The following is a 21,291-nucleotide window of genomic DNA, read 5'->3' as shown; positions in this document are numbered from 1 at the left end:
CGTCACCTGCTTGGCTGCCTTCCACTTATTAGATGCTCCTTTTCTGGGAAAACACAGAAGGTATTTGAGGCAGTGAGTCTCTATTAATAAAGTTGGAAAGTACAATTTTTGCTCAGAACTCAAAATACTTCAAGCTCTTGTTTTTAGCCAGGCTGTTGCGGTTCTGCCCCCAAAAGATAATTCCTTTAACCCTTAAATTTGCCAGAGTCCACAGAAAACTTCTTTTGGTCACTGTTCCTTACTTTTTGCTCTGAAGGTATAGGCAGTTCTGGGGCAACTATGTAGTGAAATGAGTATGAAGCTTTTCAGTGTAAGAATAGATTGTTTTGTATTTGAACTGGAGAGCTTGTGAGAGACTTCTGGGTGAAAACAATTTTCAGGTTACAGGGTAAATAGGGATAGTGTGAATTACATTTTGTTTTCAGTCCTACTGTAAACAAAGCTATCCAACCTGTGAGCCTGGGGGTTGCCAGGTTGAACTTGGGAAGGGTGGAAGTAGCGGGCAGGGAAGCAAGCAGGAATTACAGTGGAATGTAAGGCTAAGTACAGACAGTCAAAAAGCGGGAGGCTGAATTGAGTCAGTCTTTGCAAGTTAGTCTAAGCTGCAGTGATTAAACTGAGAAACAGCTGGACACACACTCACTTTTGATTCAGGAAATGGAGCTACATGCCTGTAGTGACTCAAGCCATAAGCTGGGAGGGTGCTAAAGCACAGCTGTCTGGCACATAACCAGCATGGTCGGTGTGTTTGTTTCCTCTCCCTGCTGCCCCCGCAAGGTCTCTAGGATTTGCCGTCCAAAATCACAACAGCGGGAGTCTCCAGGGTTGCTCATCACTTCCTCTTTCTGTTTCCAGGTGCCTCTGGGATTTGTAGTCCAGTCACAGCCAGCTGTAAGTTTAGCACAGGGCAGCTCTATACTCAGGGGAAGGTGGGTTTAACCCCCCACCCCAGACCCCAAGCCAGGGTTTGCCTTGCAGAGCAGGGAGGTGGGGAGAGGATAGCAGTCCCTGTCTCCCCTACCCTTCTGTGCTGGGGCAGACAGCATAGCCCAGCCCAGGGCTGGAAAGCATGCTGGGATGCTAGGGGACTCTGATTTAACTTGAACCAGGGAGGGGTCTGGGACCGAAGTTTCATAAACTGGTTTGAACCAAATCAGTTAAGTCTGATACTACATTCAACCAGGTTTGTCTTAAACCAGTTTCAGCGATTTTGAAACGGATTTATATGTAGTGAGCTTCTATTCTGTTACAGGTTTAAATCAGTTTCTGGTGACTTAAAACAGTTTATGTGCAACTTCTGTCCCAAGCCTAAAAGGCTGCACACTGCCAGTTCCATTCCACTCCATATTATTGCTGGTGTGCAACTGTGTCCCCGGGTTGAACAATGAGCAGTGACTTATTGCATGTGCCTTTTTATCTTCAATTGGTGTCTCTAAATACTGTTATATCAGCTGTTCAGTGCTCTTAGAAATCCTCTTGCAGGAAGTGGGAAGCCAAGGATTGATAATTCTGTTGCATCTAAAGTAAAATTAAGGAGGAAAGGCATTTATGATTTTTTTTCCAGCTACCCTTATCAGAAAGAAACAGAAGAAAGCACTTGCACATTATTTTTCCTGTTACATTTACAGAAGATCCACATTGTTTTCAGAATGTGAATCGGTATAGATATCAAAGTATTGGGAAGTAATTTAGATTGAGGAATTATTTTGTACATTGTTGAATGTGAGCAGAGTAGATCAGATGTATTGGAATAAGATGGGTGAGGAAAGAACAAGCTTGTAAAGAGCTGAATAAGAAATAATTTAAAAAAGCACCGGTTTGTTTCAAGTAGAGCAGTGCATTGCCACTGTCTCATTCGTCAGTCCCTGATGTGAGGTGGGAAACAAAAAATGGATGATACCATCGGCAATTAGGAAAAGTATACCTCAATAGCGGAATGGCAAGGTAAAAATGCCAGAACGTCTTTTGTTGGCATGTTACTTCAAGTAAACTGTTAGGTTTTTTGTTTTGTTTTGTTTTGCTTTGTTTTTTTATCTGACAAATCTTAATTAGACAGCAATGTGGGGATAAAAATTGTCCTTTAATACAACCATTTCTATTGCATGTGTTTTTAACACCATGAAATTCAAAACTTGTAGTCTTTGTCCTGATTTTTGCCATTTCCTTTACCACCTGTCAAGCAAAATTAATAATCCTTAAAGAAAGGGAAACTAACTGCAGGGTGCCAGGAAGAAGAATAGCAGGTGTGGGCAAGTTGAGAAGAGGGTTCCTTCTCACCTTTTTTTATTCTGGCAAAGCCTGTTGAGTGCAGTTCCTCCCATAAAGGGTGAGGAGGAAGATTATCACGATAGTCTTTTACCTGTTGGCAAGAAGGCTTGGAGCCCCAGGAGCACAGCAGTACAATACAGCTGGGTGAAAAAGAGTGAAAAGTTTCCACGAGAAAAATTATAACATTTCAAAGTTGTTTCCATTTCACAGCATTCCTAATGAGCCCATTTTCCAGTTAATTTGCAGTGACGTTTTGGACTGAACATTTTAACTGAATACTCTCTTAAAACAGCTCATTAAAAAGCCAATAGTTTTTAGTAAGGAAGTGGCAATTTTCATGCATTTAGACTTTAAAAACTATGTTTTTTAGTGACTTTTTTGAGAAAAATGGGCGATATTTCATTTAAGATAATTTTTACAGGCGCATAAATCTGTGTGGGAAGATTCCTATCTATTTTATACCTTTGCCTCCAGCCCTTCTGCTGCCCTCTCTTCTCAGTTTCCAGACTACCAGGTGGTGAAGCTGCATAAGAAGGGGGAGCAACACAGTGTGCTGTTAGCAGAGGAAGGGGGAGTTACACTCTTCCATCATCCTATTTGCTGTAATGCCTAAATGAAAGTTTTCGTTTTTCTCAGAACTCCTTGAGAAAACTACCTAGTATAGCAGCTGGATTAAAACATACTGGTCACTTGAAGGTGCAAGTCATCAGGATGTAGAATTTACTGGCAGCTAAAAGGCTGTAATCTGTTGGAAGCTACATATTGCATTTTATATTTTTATAACAAATCTGGAAGAATAGGCTCTTTCACCTAACTTGCTTCACCTTTGTATTTTTATTGATAGGGCTTATCTACACGTGCAGTAAATTCAAAGCACCATCTGTCCTTAATCCACTGGAGTTTATTGCTCCTGGGCGCACTGTTTGAACATGCACCTGGGACTGCAGCATGTTGAGCTGGGTTGGAGCATCCCTGGCTGACAGAGGGCTTGGGAGGGCCGCCTGCCAGCCTGGGGCTGCTCCAACCTGGCTCAACATGCTGTGGAGGGGCTGGCCGGGTCATGAGGTGCCCTATTGCAGGGCTAGCCATCAGGCAGTCTCTGTGCTGAAGCACTCTTGTGCCCCAGCCAGCCATGTCAGTGTCTACATGTACGCTGCAGTAGAATTTATTAATTTACTCCAGCCTAATAGCGCTGGGCATGTAAATGCTGAGACATTTACTGCGGAGCCAATTAGTCTACTCCTCAGCAAACATCTGGTATAGAGGTGCTCACAGAGTAGTGTGCTCCTAGCCCAGCTTGTGTTGGAAGCTGTGTAATATCATCAGGCTAGTGTGACTGGTGAGCATGGCATGATGGGCAAGCTTATTGGCAGTTTATGGATAAACATGCTACTGAACCTTGAATGGTCATAAAACACTGGGCCATCATTTCAGCTAGTTGGTGTGATCTCCTAATATTTACCCACATTAAGGTGAAGAAAATATTCCGTTCAGCTGAGCTGTACCCTGGCACCTTTCACAAGCATTACTGTGCGTTTCAAAACCACCTTCCAGAATACACTGTCTTAGTTTATCTGGTTACAGTCTATATTCTGTAACATACATCTAATATTACAGTTCTTAAGCAGCAAAACAAATTCTGTACTGTACTGTCTCTTAGCAACATCATTTTAGGAGGTGATCTTCTTTTTAGATATTAGCAATAAGCTTGTCAGATTTGTGATTAATAACGAATGCCTTCCTGTTACTCATCTTGTGCCCCTGGGGAAAAAAAAATGTCCCAAGATGCCATTTTCTTGCTTATGTTAAAAAGCAGCTGTACATCTTTAACGGAGATCAGATGGATGTTCCTGGAAACACTGAGAAGTTTGAATTGCAGAGCTTTCAATTTGTCAGTTGCCTTAGCTGGAGCTTGACTAGAACTTGCTACCTACACCAGAGCTGTTTGACCTCTTCAAGGAAGCTAGTGAAGGTGACTTTCTTCATTCTATTGTTTATGGTTATAATAACAAGGCAGTCTCTAGGTAGCGTAAGATAACAGCTTGCAGCCTTGAAATAGGCATTTTACCAGGTGACCGCTGTTTGCTTTTACATGTGGAAAATCAAATTGAACACTTGAATTGAAGGTCAGATTCTGATCCAGCTGAAATCAGTGAATTTTTCCAAGATTTGGACTGACATGCAATGTCTAATGTGTTTAGGATTCGGACTCTTTAATGTGGTTTGATTAATTCATAGTGATAGATGCATTCAGAGGTCTTTAGACAATGCCTGTTGTAAGTTCAAGATCAATCAGATGCATGCACTTCCTGGCATGCAGCCTAAACCTAGGGTTGAGTAGCATCTCTTGCTAGTGCCATTCCTTGCTCCCTTTCAGATCAGTTGCAAGAGACTTTGAGGTCTGACTTTTTTGTATCAGCAGCTCAAAAGAAAGCAGGAATTAGTGCATAATAATGGTATAATCGTATTGATAACAGTGTTCTTAAATTGTGCAATTCTGCCTATTGGATACGAATCCAAGACTCTAAGATCAAACATAAAGCAAGCAACGTTTTGTACAGAACTAGAAACCCTACAGCATGCTTGTACCAGCTGTCCATTGGCATAATAATTATTGCGCTTAATAGCTACAGAAGTCAAGGAATAGTAGTTCAACAGAACCCTAGCATGTTCTCATACTATTGGCTTGCCCTTAACATACTTACATCTATAACACTTGGGCAAAATGCTTAGAAAACCAATAGGATGGCAATAAGAACAGAGGTCAAGGGACTTTTACTGATGGGTTTCTTGGGTTTTGAAGCATGGAGTTATTGCCTGGTGGGGGGGAGGGTGGGCAGAGGGGAAGGGAGTGTGTGTACCTGCATGTTCATCCATTTGGAAAAATGTCTGTTCTTAACCAGTGAAAAGGACCTAGATCAGCAGTTTCCAAACTAGTGGTTTACAGCAGTGTTTCTCAACCATTTTCCTACCGGGACCCAATGGTAAAGGTCCATGGCCTGTCCCAGCTCACACCGTCCTGGCCCTGCTGGTGCCTGACCCGCAGCCCCCCAGCCCTGCTGGAGGAGGCTCCTAGCTGCTGCCGTCCTGCTTGGGCCAGAGCGTGGTGGTTGCCATGACTCTGGCTCATGCAGGCAGCAGCAGAGTGAGTCCAGCCCCAGCATGGGCTGGAGGGAAGAGGAAGAGAGGCCTGTGGCAGCCTCCCTGTCCTGGGCCAGGGCTGCCATGCCATGCCAGGCAGCCTGGTCATGGCCCCACCTGCCTCCCGAATGGTGTCTCCCAGCCCCTCTGCCCCTGTGAGCATAGGCACTGGCCCTGGTTCCACCAGCCCAGCCATACAGGTCTCTCCTACCTCCTTCCCTCTCTTGCCGCCCCTCTGCCCTGCCACAGCTTGTGACCCTTCAAAATATTTTTGTGACCCACAGGGTGAGAAACACTGGGTTACAGGTCCTACAGACGTTCAGTGGGCCTGACCCAGAAGATGACCACAAGTTAAAAAGTTACCATGGAAAATAGATTGGGAACTGCTGACCTGGATGATGGGTCCCTTTGTAGATTTACAGAGTAATACTAACAGACATACTAATGAACGTTTGCTAAAACACACGTACATAGCTAGAGAGATAGATACTCTTACAGTTTTGTTCATGAAAATCTCATGCAGCAATTTAAATGCAAAAACGAGCCATTTTGGGCACAGTAATACATGAATGTTTTGTATTTTGAAATTGACTAGATTATACTTACAGTACTTCCCCTGACTCCAAAATCAAATGAGGCTTCAGCTGAAGAATCCTACTCAAATGTTTGGTTTGGTATGGTTGTTTGTTTTTGTAATAAAACTCTTTCCAAAAGAATTTTTAAAATAAGCTCTTGACAATCTGGCATTTCAAATTGGTGTGTTTTGCTTGTTTTTGTCCTACTATTCCCAACACGTCTAACTAAGATTTATTTTTTCTTGCCCTGCTTGGACTTAACAGTACAAGCGACTAAAGTTCTTGTGTTAGTCACTGAACAAGTATACAAGCATGCAGGCACACCTAGGCCACTGATTCTCAACCATGGAACCAAGACACCTGGTGCTGCCAGATCCTTTGAAAGATGATGAGCTGGGAGGTGATGAGATAAGCACAGGCTCAGACTTGTCCCAGCCTGAGTGTTCCTCCACTCTCACTGCCCAGCCCTTCTGCAAGGATGTCAGCGCTGAACTATATGCATTAGCTTTTGAAACCGGGTGCTGCTCTATTCACAAAAATTTATGGAGAGGTACCTTGAGTCCAAAAAGGTTAAGAAGCACTGCTGTAGGGTTAGGGCAGGCTTCCTAACTAGTGTCTTCAGCCGAGAGTAGTTCAGTTTCCATACCCCCACAGGCCGAGCAGGGTGCCAAATTAGTAAGAGGTTGGCTTCTTTATGTGCAAGGGCTGTAACTGCTGTTCAGCAATTAGCAACATTATTTAAAGACTCTATCAAATGCCAGTACCTTTGCTCATAGTATTCTTAACTAGTCAAGTTGTCTAAAATTTATTTTGCAACTTGAATGGTGGCGTGGCAGTGCATTGATTACATTTGACATCAGACAGTTGCCAACAGACTTTAGACAATGACTCGAGCAGACATGTAATGGAGAATTCAGTACCCTGGGGTTTAAAACGTTGGCTCTTTTATTTTAGAAAAATGGCAGTAATATTCCTCATTTCTTACTCTAGGTTGAATTGTAGAACATTTTTTAGAGTTAAATTGGGAGAAAAATGTGATGATATTAAATTTAAAACAGTAAATTTATTATCTACTTTGGTGATTTGTCAAATTTGATGCAGATAAGCACCTACAATATCTTACTAATTGAAGGAAACAAAACCCCTTTCAACATAATTCTTTAACATCTAAATAGTTTGTTATGCTGGCAGCTTTTAAAATGAATCATGCAAAAAAAATCTTACTTTAATTAAAAAATAATCTTTTTTCTTACAGAAAAATGCCAAAGGGCAGGATTTGTTCGACCAAATCGTATATCACTTGGACCTTGTGGAAACAGATTACTTTGGGCTACAGTTCATGGATGCCTCCCAGGTTACAGTATGTATAACTTTTTTGTGTTTATAATTATTTATAATGGATGAAAGTCCATAGAGGAATTGAGAAATGAATTGTATAATGAAAATTAGTTGGCTGTTGGTTGGCAATTCCTGCACAAAATGTCAGGTTCTTGAAAAAGTGGCACATGCCATTTCACACATTCACTTGACTATATGTATTTAGTCATAAAAATGACCAATGAAGTGCTGCTTCTGTGTGTGGGGTGGGGCAGGGGAGGATGGATTGGGGAAGATGCTTACTGTTTGGCTGGCCCATAGTATTAAAAATGCCTTTACAATAATCTTGGTCTCCCAGTACACCAGGGCCTCTTGTAACAGCTACCCTGCTCTCGGTGTTGCTCTTAAGCAGTTGATTAAGATACTGTACAGTACATATGATGCAAAATTCCCCTCTACCTCATCTTGGATCCCCTGGGTCTGCTGAAAAAATTGAATAAGAATTGCCTTGTTTCACATTTAGGGCTATTACAAGAATATTGGGTTGGAAGAGACTACATTTCTTTCAGCTATGTATTGATAACAGAATTCAGCTGTTTAATAATAGCTTTTTTGCTGTTGACATGTACATCTTATTCTCCAGGGTTTGGGGACCACTACTAGCCATTTGAGCAGCAAATAGGGTTTTAAACACCAGGAAGATAAATTCTTGCCACAGGCCTCTTTCTGGAATAAGTAAATATATTTTTCCCTGGAGAATGAGAGAGAGAAGTTGCATTAAATTGCCATTCAGATAAAATATTGGAATCATGCAGAGAAATAATAGCATACAGTGAAATGTAGATTCTGACTTTTTCCTTTTTTTTTTAATTTTTGTTTTTGTTATGTGGCGAACATGGTACAGTGGTTGAGGAAAATATAGTGTCTGAGTGTGACTAGGTTTGAACAATATCTTATTTAAATTGAAATAATTCGGTTCACTGGGTGTGTCAACATGTGCATTAATGCACTTTTTCAAATGCATATTAAATTTAGTACCTCCAGTATGAGGTACTAAATAAATGTGCATTAGGCTTCACTAATGTGCAGTAGTGCAAGCGCATGCTTTTTAGGTGAGGCTTAGCATGCAGTAGCCTAGTCTACTGCATATTAACACTTTTTTTACGTTACTTCAATGCACAGTAGAATAGGCTACTGTGCATTAAACGGCATGTATAGACGCACCCACTGAGACCTAGATGTTTATGCGTATACTGTAATAGGTTGAGATTTGAAAAAGGAGGTTTTTAATTTCGTGCGAAGATCAAATTAAGAGGAGAAAACGCCTATTTTCATTACTTGAACATATACTTCTCATTTTACCTTAAGGGAAACAGTAGTTCGTGAAATTGTTTGTACTGATCACCAGAAAGCATAGATGTGCTAACAGCAGTGTCAGCACTGGGGTTTTTTTCATTGTCGCCACTGTCACCCTCTAGCTACATTGCTTTTTGGTGTCCGACTGACATTTTGGCTATAAGATATACTGGGTCTTTCATGCTATCTTTTCTCTCTTTTTTGGACCAGGATTTTTGAACATATTGACAATGAGTAGTGTTTTTTTCTTTTTGCTTAAAGGGTCTTCTGTTCCAGTGAAAGCAGCCTTGGGCATAAGTTAGATATCATCAAGAGAACACTGTTCCCACAGGCAGCCTTATAACCAAGCACCAGATAGCCTGGTATAGAATTTAAAACCTCTCAGAGTGCTCACCTGATTAAGGGTCCTGTGATTTTTATAAAACGGAACCTTTCCACCAAGGAAGCAGGCCAGACCTGGAGGACTTGAAGGAGAGTTTTGAACCCGTAAGCAGACATCGACAGAATGCAGACGGCTTCTTGGAATAGCAAGAAAAACAAAGCTGAGACTTGAGTACAAGTCTTCTATTTCCATAGATTAGTTTATCTCTTGCATTTAAAGTAAAGTGGATGTTTCCAGAAATTGTTTTGCAGAGTCTGTCTGTTGTTTGATTATACTATTTGGTGGTCTCGTCTCCCCCCCCCCCCCCGCCAAAAAAAAAAGCAGTAAAAGGTTGTTAGGTCCATAACTTTGGCAGAACCCCAAAAGGATGAGGTAGCTCTAGTTAAGACTTGCCGGGAGACGGCACTGGCTTCAGGGCTTAAGTAATGCAACCACAAAGGTTCCACAGACAAGGGGAGATGTGGTCTGCAGCATGTGCATAGACCTTCAGAGACAGAGCCAACTTTCTGGCTGTATCAACCAGCTAAAACAGTGCGGAACTCAAGGATTGGTCCCACTACAGCGTCCACAAAGGAGAAATCATTCAGGGTTAAAATGGTAAGCCTACCAGTACTAGCAGGAACGCCTCTGGGAAACCATCTCTGTCAACACCAGGCATAGGGACAGACATTACATACAAACCAGCTTAAGTGATCAGAAACTGGTTTAAGCCTGTAACAGAGCATAAGTTTAGTGCACATAAACCAGTTTCAAAATGGCTGAAACTGGTTTAAAATAAACGTGGTTGAATGTAGTGTCAGACTTAACTGATTTGCTTGAACCCTTTGATACAATGTCTGTCTCAGACCCATTCCTGGTTTAAGTTAAATCAGTCCCCCCAGCATCCCAGATTCTTTGCAGCCCTGGACTGTGCTGTCTGGTGCAAAGAACAGTCTGGACCCACTCCTCTGTTCCCTAGCCAGAGCTCCAGTAGAGACTGAAGGCACAGCAAGGTGTGCCTTGCTTCCCCCAGCCCCCCCCCCCCCCACCTCACTGCTCAAGCAGGGATTCCCCCTCCCTCACTCCTGTCTCACATAGCACTGACCCCAGCCACATGGACCCTAGGCATTTAGTATGCTAGGTAATAGGGCTGTGCAAAGCTTTGGTCGCTGATTCGATTTGGCAGAGGTTTGGCCCAATTTGGTGCCTGAATTTCCAAATCTCAATTGAATCAGGAGACCCTTTAATCTCTCCAAATTGGAACCCTCCAAACTGATTTGGAGAAATTCGATGATTTGGACATAGACACAGCTTTAAATGGTTTTTCTACATACCTCTAGGTACTAAGTGGCTTGTGACCGCTGAGATGGTGGAGCGGATGGAGTGCCCCTGGGAGCACGGGGGTGGTCCCCAGCGCACTTGGCACTGGGCCTGGAAATGGACCAGAAGCACTTCTGGGTCCACCACCGAGCATTGCGGGGGGGCGGCAATTCTCTTGTGGGACGCTCCATCCACCCCACCATCTCAGCTTTTGTGAGCCATGGCTGGTACCTCTAGGCATGTAGAAAAAACATTTAAAGCTGTGTCTGTGGCTGAATCACTGATTCTCTGAATCGGCTTCGAATCTTCAGATTCGGATTTGGCTGAATTGAATCGGGACAATAATCCAAATCAATTAATTGAATCACTTCCCCCGAAGCAGGCTGAATCCAAATTGAATACAGTCTGCTTTGTGCACCTCTACTAACTATTGCTGAGAGGTGTCTGTGTGTATATCTCCAATTTTACTGGGACAAGCAGACAGGACAGCATCCACTTAGGGCTTTTTGGAGTTAATCAGCAGGTCAGCTGGTAATGTCTCCCCGTTCCTTCCCAAGAAAAAGCTGTTTAAGAAGAGCTTGAACTAATGAGAGAGGCTTTTGTTTTGTTGATGGACTGATAAATGCTCCCTTTGCTTCGAATGCTAGCGGGGGACTGGGGTCTAGCAACAATCCTGCCCCTTGAGCAGCGAGCAGGGAAAAGCCCAGGATGGTACAGGCAGGGTGGGAGTTTACACCCCTTCCTAATCGGAGCACCCTGTGGGAGGGCCTGACAGCTCAGCAGTGTAGAAAGGAAGGGAGGGTTGCTGTAGTACCCACTGGCTTCTAGCCTGAGCCACTGCAGGCATGTGTCTGCATTTGCTCTGTCCAGAGGGAATGTCAGCAGTTGCAAATTGGTTCAACCTAAGCAGGTTAGACTACCCTGCAAAGACTGAATCAGTTCAGGCTCAGGCTTTTTGAATGTCTGTCCCTAGTCCAGGTGTTTAATCAAGTGACACAGTCCTCCTCATCCTCATATTTATGCCCATTTATTTTACATCATTTCCCTCTACTCCTTCTAATTTGGTTGTTTTGATTTATCCATCTTCCCTAATTTCCAGATACTTCCCACTTGTTCACAGCATGTAATCTTGGCATAATATTTTGCTAACAAGCTGTACAACTGAATTTAGCAAAGTATTTCATTATTTTTGTTACCCAGCTTCCTTCCCCTTCCCCCAGTCCTGTAACCCTTGCCTAGTCTCTTTTATATTTTTTCTGGTAGTTTTGTCTCCACCCTCTCCCTCTTTTTTTTTTCTTTTGGAACTCATTCCAACTCTTGTCTTGATACTGCATTTATTTCTGTATATCTGCAGAACTTGCTCACCCAGAGTCATTTACCAGATAGAGTCTGAAATTGCAAGCTCTTTGAGGTTAGGAATATATGTCTTTACTATGTTTCCTTAGGTGCTTGTACTGTGGTTTAAGGCTGCTTGCCAAGAAACCACAGATCACAGTTCTGGATTTTAGTCAGAAGTGTTATTGTACTGCAAGGAGAGCAGCACTGGGGGCTCCGTCTGTTGCTTGCCACACTAGAAATTTGATAGAGTGAATATGGTGAGACAAGTGGTGTCAGCAGCTGATTGTTTATCATTATTGCTGCTAGAATATCACCTACCATTTTTTCAGGAATAACCCTCGTTGTAATATCAAAAAGCTTCTCTAATGGATCAGTCTGTAATTTAGAATGGTGAACTGTGCAGCAAGTTGATAGCATCAGCAAAAAATAATCTGAAACGCTAACGCATTGACTCTTCATGACTTTAATGCATATGCTCTTTGGGCACATCTGTGTAAATATCCTTTAAAGCATTGCATTTGTTACAAGACTCCTTTTAGTTTTTTTCAAAGCAAGGCCTTATGTCCTGTCACATTTGCTTTTCTAGGTGTTATCCCTAGAAGTTGAAATGTGTATTTAAGAGGGCATTGGAGAATTTGAATGGTAGAGGGAAGTGTGTTAATAGAATTAATAGGATGAAACCACTAGAAATGTCTCTGGGAGAGGAAGTAGTACAGGCATTTGTTTTGCAACTGCCCCCTCTTCTCTCTTCCTCATGCCTTCCTCAGAGCAAGGTGATTCCTGGGTGCAGAAAGCATGGGGAGCAGTGGCTGCTTTAGTCCTCCTGTTCCCAGGGGAGCGAGCATCAAGCAGTGTTGCTGGGAGCACGTAGGCCTTTGTGGCCAATGGGCAAAAATAATTGCCTACCTCGGCCCTAAATTCTATAGTACTCTGAAGTTGTTCAAGCTTTTTTTCTTTCATCTCTCTCTCTGCTTTATTTATTGATTTAGTTTTTTTAAATCACAATGCTGTTTCCTCTCGTTCTTCCTGTGAGGGGTGGAAATTCATTAAAAAGTAACGTTTTATTTTGTATGGGTTTTAATTTGTTTGTTTAATTCTGGGGCAAGCACCACTGAATCCCCATGAGTAAATGGGAATTTGGATGACTACAGATTTCAATTGCAATAAGAAATGGATTGGCTGTCTTGGTTAAAATACTAGTCTAACCTTTCTCTCTCTCTTTTTTTTTTTTTAATTTGAGGGTTTGCAAATATTTAATTAAAAAAATCCTCCATTCTTAGTTTCAGTTATGAATGGTAGTACTGTAGAAGGAATACCATCTCATGAGAATGTTATTTTTTGGATTTGCAAGCTGGATGTAATGTACTGATTGCTACATAATTTGGTTGCATGAAATGCACTGTGCCACAGTGACTTTTAGATAAGTTTGTTTTGGAGACAATATTTTACTTGAGGTTTACACATGTGTTGTTTTGGATTGCCATTTCCTTGCCTTCTGTTCCTGGTGACACTTCTCATGTGTCTTACCTGATCTTATTAACATTTTAAATTTTGAAGTTCATTATAATCCATATAAGTGTCCAGAGAATTAAAGTAACTTCTTTTTTATAAGAAGGTGCCCTTAGTATTGTAGGATGACATCTGTGCTATGTCTCTTTTACTTTTCTTAGCATCAGTGGAAATGGAAGCCATACCATAACTTTGTCAGTTGGGAGTTCCTGGGGGTTTTGCTCATATTTTGCTTGTAATCCCAAAAGCAATACTGTTGTAATTAGTGAAGGGAAAGATATTGTAGATCTTTAAAAACAGCATACTTACATTTAACTTTGCTAAGTAGCAGCTTGAAATCATAAGAATATACCTTTTTCTATATATACTTATTTTTTAAAGCAGGGTACATGACAATAAGATGCAAGAAATTAAGTTTAAAATGTCCCATATTAAAATCTGTTGTCGTTTTTCCCCTCTTCCTTAATGACGCTCAAACCCACCTCCAATGTCAGATTCCGAGACTTATTTTTTTTTGTTGCGAGAGAAATATCATTTTATTTCGGATCAGTGAGATGGATTTGGAAGGGACTGTTGTAACTGAGCTAAAATAAGCTCCAAACAAATGTTTGTTTTCTTTTGAGATGCAAAAAGAAGGAAAGGAGAAGTTATGAGTACTAGATGGTGCACATGCACACACATGCTATTGCTATTGCGTACCACAGCTGGGTCTAACCAATAATAATGTTTAAATACGTTAAGTATAGCACAGATCTTTGGCATATGGTTTTAAAGGTGCATATGAACAGCTGATAGTCCAGTTTTCCCCATCTTGCTTAAGAGTATTTGTAGTTACTCCTGGGGGAGGTAAGTTTGGGGTCGGGTTGGGCAAGAGAAACCAGTCCCCTGAACTACCTCAATCTCTGTTCACAATACACACCAGCCTAGAGTACGTGCAGTTTAATGGGTATTTGGTCAGCATGTTGGAATGCAGTCTGCATATCAATTTATTCAAAATACAAGGGCTAACAGGTATGCACCTGTTGTTGGGGTATAAACACCTGATTTTTCCTTTTCATGCCTTATGGGCCAGTGCAAGTTCATCCCTCCAGGAACCTTGCTGCCTGGTCATAAGTATTTAAGAGTCAGAACCAGTCTCTTCAGCCTGTCTTTTAAATGGCACCTCATTTTGCCCTGAGGTTGCTGATTTGCTCAATCCTTCCTCGAACTGGAATTTAAGGAAATAGTTTAAAAATGTGCTTCCATTAGTGAGGCCTTTTTCTGTTTCAAATGCTTAGGTTTGAGGGCATGTATGTATCCCTGGAGTTTACCCAACAACCAGTGTTGAATTATATAAAGAGGAATGCTTAGGGGTGAAATCTTTACATTCAGTACACTGAAATTTGGCAGAGACCATGTGGAAGGCTGGTAAATATTTTGATCATGTAACAGAATCTAGTTCTGGACTCTTGCAGGATCTGAAATGAGGCAGTTGGCTGACTCCATATAGCTACTGAACATCTGTCTGGCAATTAAGTACTTTCAGTTATATCTGTCCAAGGCTGGATTTTAGCCAGTGAACTGTATAGGAAAGGTTCAACACACTAAGAAAACTAGTCTAGTTCTTAGCTTTCTAATGTTTCAGAAAGGATATGTGCTGTTAACCTGAAGGACTGATAGCAATATTATCCAGCATTAAGAGGATACAGTGAAAAAACAGCCTTTCAACTCTTGAGAGCCTTTGGGTTGTAGCATTCCGTCACTTAGACAACATCACCAACCTACCTCTCTCTCAGATGCACAAAAATAATACTGTGCATCTTTCATGATTAGGCTCAAGTCATGTTTTTTCTTTCATTAATGGTGTGCATTGTTGGAGGTTTTTCAGCTAGTTCCCACTTAAGGTTGTAGTCAGACATGTTTCCTATTGTCAATTGTTTAGTTCGTTTTTTCAGAAAATGCCTGAAGCTTTCAGGCATGCATACCTAGAAATTTATTATGGAGTTTTATTGGGATTTGACATCCATCAGTCACTGGCAGAGCAGTTGCACAACAAAGTCCAGTGAGGATGGCATTAAGGAGGACAAACTGAGTGTGCTTTTCCTTTGCTTTTTGAGGTGAGGAGTAATTGCAGAGGGGAAGGAGAGGAGAAAGATGATCTGTTGCACACGGTCCCTTAATGTGGCTATCTGGATATATCTAGGAGTGGTTCTCAACCTTTGTGGAATCAAGGCACCACTTGTTAGATTCAAGGCACCCGTTGGAAAATGCCAGCTCTTAATTTTCGTTCTTTTTTTTTTACTACAGGAATATAATAGAACAGTTGTTCTGTTGCAGAGAACTAAAAATGATCACAACAGATCAGAATGTTTTTAACTGTATGTGTTCCCATTTCAAATCTCTGGGCGTGTACTGATTAGCATGCAGGAGCATATGTTTTCTGTGGAACAAATAGCAGCAGCACATATTTGTGCTACTGCTTTTTGAGCTAGGGCATGCCCCTGCACGTGTGGTCCAATGCACAGCAAAGGGACCCGGGTGGCGTAGGGGTAGGGTTACTATACATCCAGGTTTTCCTGGACATGTCTTCTTTTTGGGTCTTCTGACCTCCGTTTGGGCATTTTTTTAAATGTGAACAAATGTCTGGGATTTCCTCCACTAGTCCTTTTTCAGCATGGATGCTGGTAGGTAGAAAAACTTCATTTCCCGGCTTGCCTAGTAATAAGTGTGTTGGGGATCTGAGTCTTCTGTTTCCTGTGGAAAAATGAAACATTCAGTGTTGCTTGCGGTAAATGCAAGCAGGGGGCACCAAGTGCATCTGTGCACACTCGTGCACACACAGATGCATACGTGGATGCCCATGGCCAGTATACAGCTAGGCGAGGTAGTGGGAGCCACCCTAGCAGCTGCACTCAGGTAAGTCTTTAGGGAACGGGGCTTGAGGACTGTCCAGGGCCTCCAGGCTGGGTGTGTGTGTGTGTGTGTGTGTGAGGACACGGAAATCAGGGAGGGAGGTGACTGCCCCTCCAACAGGGGGAGGGGGCAGGGGGGCCCTTTGGGGGCAGTGGGGAGCTGCACATCTGGGATATGCTACCCAGGTTGGCAGCTGTGGCCAGACTTTCTTGTGCATCACAGGAGCCCCAGCCCAGGGGGGAGAGTGCCACAGGCCTCCCCTCTTTGCTCCAGCCCGTGCTGGGATTGGACTCACTCTACCACTGCTTGCACAAGCCAGAGCTGCTGTGGCCACTGTGCTCTGGCCTGGGTGAGATGGGGGCAGCTGGCAAAAGCAAGGGGTTGTGGGTTGGGAGTGAGGGGGACTAGCAGTGTCTGGGGGGTGTGGGTTGGGAGTGAGGTGTTCCCTCCTGACAGGTGTCCTCTTTTTTGGAACTGGAAATATGGTTACCCTAAGTAGAAGAAGGGAGGGGTCAGCACCCATGCTGGTCCTAGCAGCCTTACCTGGGGTTCTGAGGGCCTCCTGGGAGTACCTCTAAAAGATGTAGAGTCAGTAGTCTGTTTATTGCAACTTTGTTGCAACTATAAAAAACATATTTTAACCACTTGTCTTTAGGAATCCTTCACAGTCAAGGATGATTGTCTTCCATGTTTGTCTTATCTGTGAGTCCAAAAATGGCAGATGAAGCTGATCTGGGATTGACAGACTCTGTTGCAACTCAGACACGTGTTTCCATGCAGGGTGGATGGCTCCAGATTCTTGATTTTCTCCATGTCATGCTGCTTCTGTCACCCCACTTCTCGGTGTCCTATTGTTGTAAAGTTTCAAAGTACTGAGATCCTTGCAGCAGATACTTCCTCCATTTGGGGCGGTCCTGGGCAATAGTGTCCCATGAGTTTATGATGATGTTGTATTTTTTCAAGTTGGCCTTAAGGACATCTTTGAAGTGCTTTCTATGCCTTCCTCTTAAGCATATGCCTTGACTGAGCTGGGAGAATAAGACATGCTTTGGGAGTCTGGAGTTGGACATCCAGAGGATGTGTTGGATGGTCACCATCTCGATGCTCGTGGTGTTTGCTTGTAAGAGGATGCTAATGTTGGTGTGACTGGCTTTCCACTGAATTTGAAGGATCGTCCACAGGCATCACTGATGGTGCTTCTCCAACAACATTGTCCATGTCTTGGCTTTGACCAGTGAGGTGGGGATCACACCTGCTTGATAAGCCATGAGTTTGGTTTCATATCTGATGTCACAGTCTTCGAACACCCATTTCCTCAGGTGTCCGAAAGTTACAACTGCACATTTGAGACTATGTTGGATTTTTGGTTGATGTCAGCCTTTTGCAAGAGATGATTACCTGAAGGGCTGCTTCTGAGTGAGCACAGACTACAGCATCATCAGTATATTGGAGCTCAATTGAGGGTTGGGGTGGTTTTGGTTTTGTCTTGGAGTTAGCTAAGATTACATAGTTTACCACCCATTGGGCAGTTAGGTTCACTCTGGCTGGAAATTTGTCAGTGATCAGATGTAGCATCATAGTAAGGAATATTGAAAAGTGTTGGAGCGATGACTCAGCCTTGCTTAACTCCTGTCTTCCCTTCAAAGCGATCTGTGATGGATCTGAGAACCACTGCCCATCATAGAGCAGGCAAAGAATGGTGACAAATTGCGGTGGGCACCCATACTTCAGAAGGATCCTCCACAGCGCTTCTCCATTGAAAGAGTTTTGAAGGCTTTTGTGAGGTCAAAGAAAGCCATGTAGAGAGGTTTATGTTGTTCCCGGAATTTTTCCTGCAGCTGGCAAGCTATGACGATCATGCCAGTTGTGCCTCTTGATAACCTAAACCCACACTGAGATTCGGGGAGGAACTCTTCAGTAAGTGGAAGGAGACAGTTCAGGAGGGTTCTCACAATCATCTTTCCTGCAGTGGGCAGCAAGGTGATTCCTCTGTAACTTCCAGAGTTGGACTTGTCTCCTTTCTTGAAGGTTGTGACAATCATGGCATCCCTGAGGTCACCTGGGATTTCCTTCTCATTCTGAATCCTTAAGATGAGGGCATGGAGCTGTGATGCAAGTTCCTCTTCCTCCTGCTTAAAGATGTCCATGGGGATTCTGTCCATGCCAGATGGCTTGCTGTTCTTCATCTACTTGATGTCATTCCTCAGCTCGTCAAGGGTTGAAGGGATTCTACCTGGGTTTTGTGGGGTGGAGTTAAGAACACTCTCATCAACAACAGAGTCTCTATTGAGAAGGTCTTCAAAATGTTCCTTCCAATGGGCATTGATGGCTCCTGTCTCCTTTCCTTGATCAAAACTCCTCCATTCTTAGATCTTAAGGGGGTTGGTCCCTGAGTGCTCAGACCATAGATGGCTTTGGTGGCATTGAAAAATCCACACACATTTGTTGAACTCCTTCACCTTGTCTTCCCACCATCTATTCTTCATATTGCAGGTCCTTTTTTTGGACCTCTGCCTTGACTTATTAGAGATTCATTTTCTTTTGCTTGAAGTTGTTGTTTTGCCAGGCACAAAAGGCCTTGCGCTTCCAGTCAATCAACTCTTGGATCTCCCAGTCATTTTCATCAAAACAGTCTTTCTGCTTCCTGGTAGAAAATCTAAGTGTCTCTTTGCAGGCACTGATGACAGTAGACGTGAAGGCACCCCAAACACTACTGACATTGTCCCATTGTTATTGATTGGAATTTGCCAGTTTTTTGTTGAGACAGTGGTGGAAGATGTCTTGCTTGTTTGGGTCCTCGATTCCTTCAGTATTGATCTTGTGTTGGCCTTACTTCTGCTGCAGCTGTCATTGAGAGTTAATTTGAGTGACATAACCAAGCAAATGAGTTGGTGATCAGTCCAGCAATCATCAGCTCCTAGTATAGCTTGGGTGATGCGGACATCTTTGCAATCCTGGGCATGAACAGTGCTGTGGTCAATCAGGTGGTGGTATGTCGCCAATTAGAGGATTAGGCCAAAAAAAAAAAATCTCAATAGGTTCAACAAGGACAAGTGTGAAGTCCTGCACTTAGGACAAAACAATCTCATGTACCAGTACAGGCTGGCTGGACAGCAGCTCTGCAGAAAAGGACCTGGGGGTTACAGTGGACAAGAAGCTCAGTATGAGCCAACAGTGTGCCATTGTTGCAAAGAAGACTAATGGCATACTGGGCTGCATTGGTAAGAATGTTGCCAGCAGGTCAAGGGAAGTGATAATTCCCCTCTATTCAGTACTGGTGAGGCCACATCTGGAGTACTGTGTTCAATTTTGGGGCCCCCACTACAGAAAGGATGTGGACAAATTGGTGAGAGTCCAGCAGAGGGCAACAAAAATGGTGAGGGGGTTGGGGCACTTGATTTCTGAGGAGAAGCTGAGGGAACTGGGCTTATTTAGTCTAGATAAGAGCAGACTGAGAAGGGACTTAATAGCAGCCATCAGCTACCTGAAGGGGGATTTGAAAGAGGATGGGGCTAGACTGTTCTCAATGCTGGCAGATGACAGAACAAGGAGCAACGGTCTCAAGTTGCAGCAAGGGAAGCTTAGGTTAGATATGAGGAAAAACACTCAGGAGGAGGGTAGTAAAACACTGGAACAGATTACCCAGAGAGCCTGTGGAATCTCCATCCTTGAAGGTTTTTAAGACCTGGCTAATTGAAGCCTTGGCTGGGATGATCTAGTTCGGGGCGGTCCTGCTTTGATCAGGATGTTGGACTAGATGACTTCCTGAGGTCCCTTTCAACCCTAATTTTATATGATTCTGTGATTTGTAAGTCCTATAGTGTTCCATGCATTTAGTCAAGGGGAAGAGTTAGAGTTGGAGTTGGCCTTTCCTCCTCTGTTGGAGTTGGCCTTTCCTCCTCTTTCCTTGCTGCTGTTCCTGTTCCAGGGGTTTGAGTTCCTTCCAACTCTGGCTTTGAAATCACCAAGAAAAAAACAGCCATCTCCCTCTGGAATGTCAGAAAGGACTTGGTCAAGGTTGGCATAGAATTCCTCCTCGGTTTTATCAGTGGCATCCAGAATCAGGGCATATACATGATGATGATATTGGCATCCTGCCAATTTAAGACAGCCCTGAGGTGTTGATTAATTCCAATAAGGAGCTAATTGAGTTGATTTATGAGTTCATTCTTGGTGGTAAAACCATCTCTGTGAAGCTGGCATTCTGTGGCAGCAGAGCTGTGCAGCAGGTGGCAGATAGAGGAATGACCTTCAGGGAAGATTAGCTGCAAACTAAGCAGGAGCAATTCTGATAAATAAGCAGTCCTGGACCAAGAAGCAACAGTACCACCAGGATGTGGTTGAAACAGCAGATGGCAATGCTTTCCCTTCTGAAAAGCAACATATATCTTTTGATGGTGCTCTGACATGGTGGGTGCAGATCACCACTATAAGCCTGCCAAGCCCCCAGCCATGGGTCGGCAATCACATGTATGACTTATTTGGAAAATGAGGTTACCCCCGCCAATTATCATATATGTTGTGGAAGTAAAATAAGATTGTTCTGTTAAAATTTAAGGAAATTGAATTGATTAAATTGCTGAGTAGTCGAGTTATTAAAATCTCTTATAAGATTTAATGTGTGCACTGTCTGTGCTTGAACTTCAAATTAGCAAACTTTTTAATAGTTGTAATTAACAGCTCAGTGATTTCAGTGGGAGATTAGGGTCATCATTCTGCTTGCTTTCATGCCATCAAGTTCTTTTTTTATGTTTAATTTCAATGTTTACTAGATCCTGCCATTAATTCATTGTAAGTTCTACTGGCTGACTGCAACTTTAGAAAAATATTTTTATTCTTTCTTAAGTAACAAACTGAGATCTGTATACAGGTTAAGAGTTACTGGCTGCTTCTTTTTTTTTTGAATTTTAGTTCCAAGTCTGGAGATCAGTGATTGGTTTTGAAGTTGATTTTTAAAAGCTCAGGTTTAAAATACTCTATCTTGAAAAGTATGAAAATAACTTTTAAGTTAAAATATTTTGAATTACTGCTTCATAGAAGAAATTTGCCAACATTCCTATGTCCTCTTAAACCAGTGATTCTCAGCCTTTTTTTGAACTTAAGGCGCTCTTCCATAGCTTTTGGGAACTGAGTGGCACTCCATTTCAAAAACTTATTTATTTATTAGAGTGTTTACCTCCTTGCAGGAGGGCCAGGCAGTGGAGTGAGGGGAGC

At 42.7% G+C, this 21,291-nt stretch overlaps 1 protein-coding gene across 4 annotated transcripts in view; it reads left to right on the top strand.

The window, feature by feature from the left end:
- Positions 1-21,291, top strand: part of EPB41L4B (erythrocyte membrane protein band 4.1 like 4B) — a 293,241-nt gene that overhangs the window by 82,340 nt on the left and 189,610 nt on the right. For all 4 annotated transcript variants that reach the window (XM_090049115.1, XM_090049114.1, XM_090049117.1 and 1 more), the window contains exon 2: positions 7,240-7,344. In XM_090049115.1, the coding sequence (XP_089905241.1) occupies positions 7,240-7,344 (105 nt within the window). The remainder of the gene's footprint in view (positions 1-7,239; positions 7,345-21,291) is intronic.

This window comes from Crocodylus siamensis, chromosome 5, assembly GCF_052110815.1.
Source record: "Crocodylus siamensis isolate JL-2025a chromosome 5, ASM5211081v1, whole genome shotgun sequence".
NCBI classification, from domain to species: domain Eukaryota; kingdom Metazoa; phylum Chordata; order Crocodylia; family Crocodylidae; genus Crocodylus; species Crocodylus siamensis.
The sequence above is the reverse complement of the archived record's forward strand: the minus strand, read 5'-3'. Positions and strand labels throughout refer to the sequence as shown.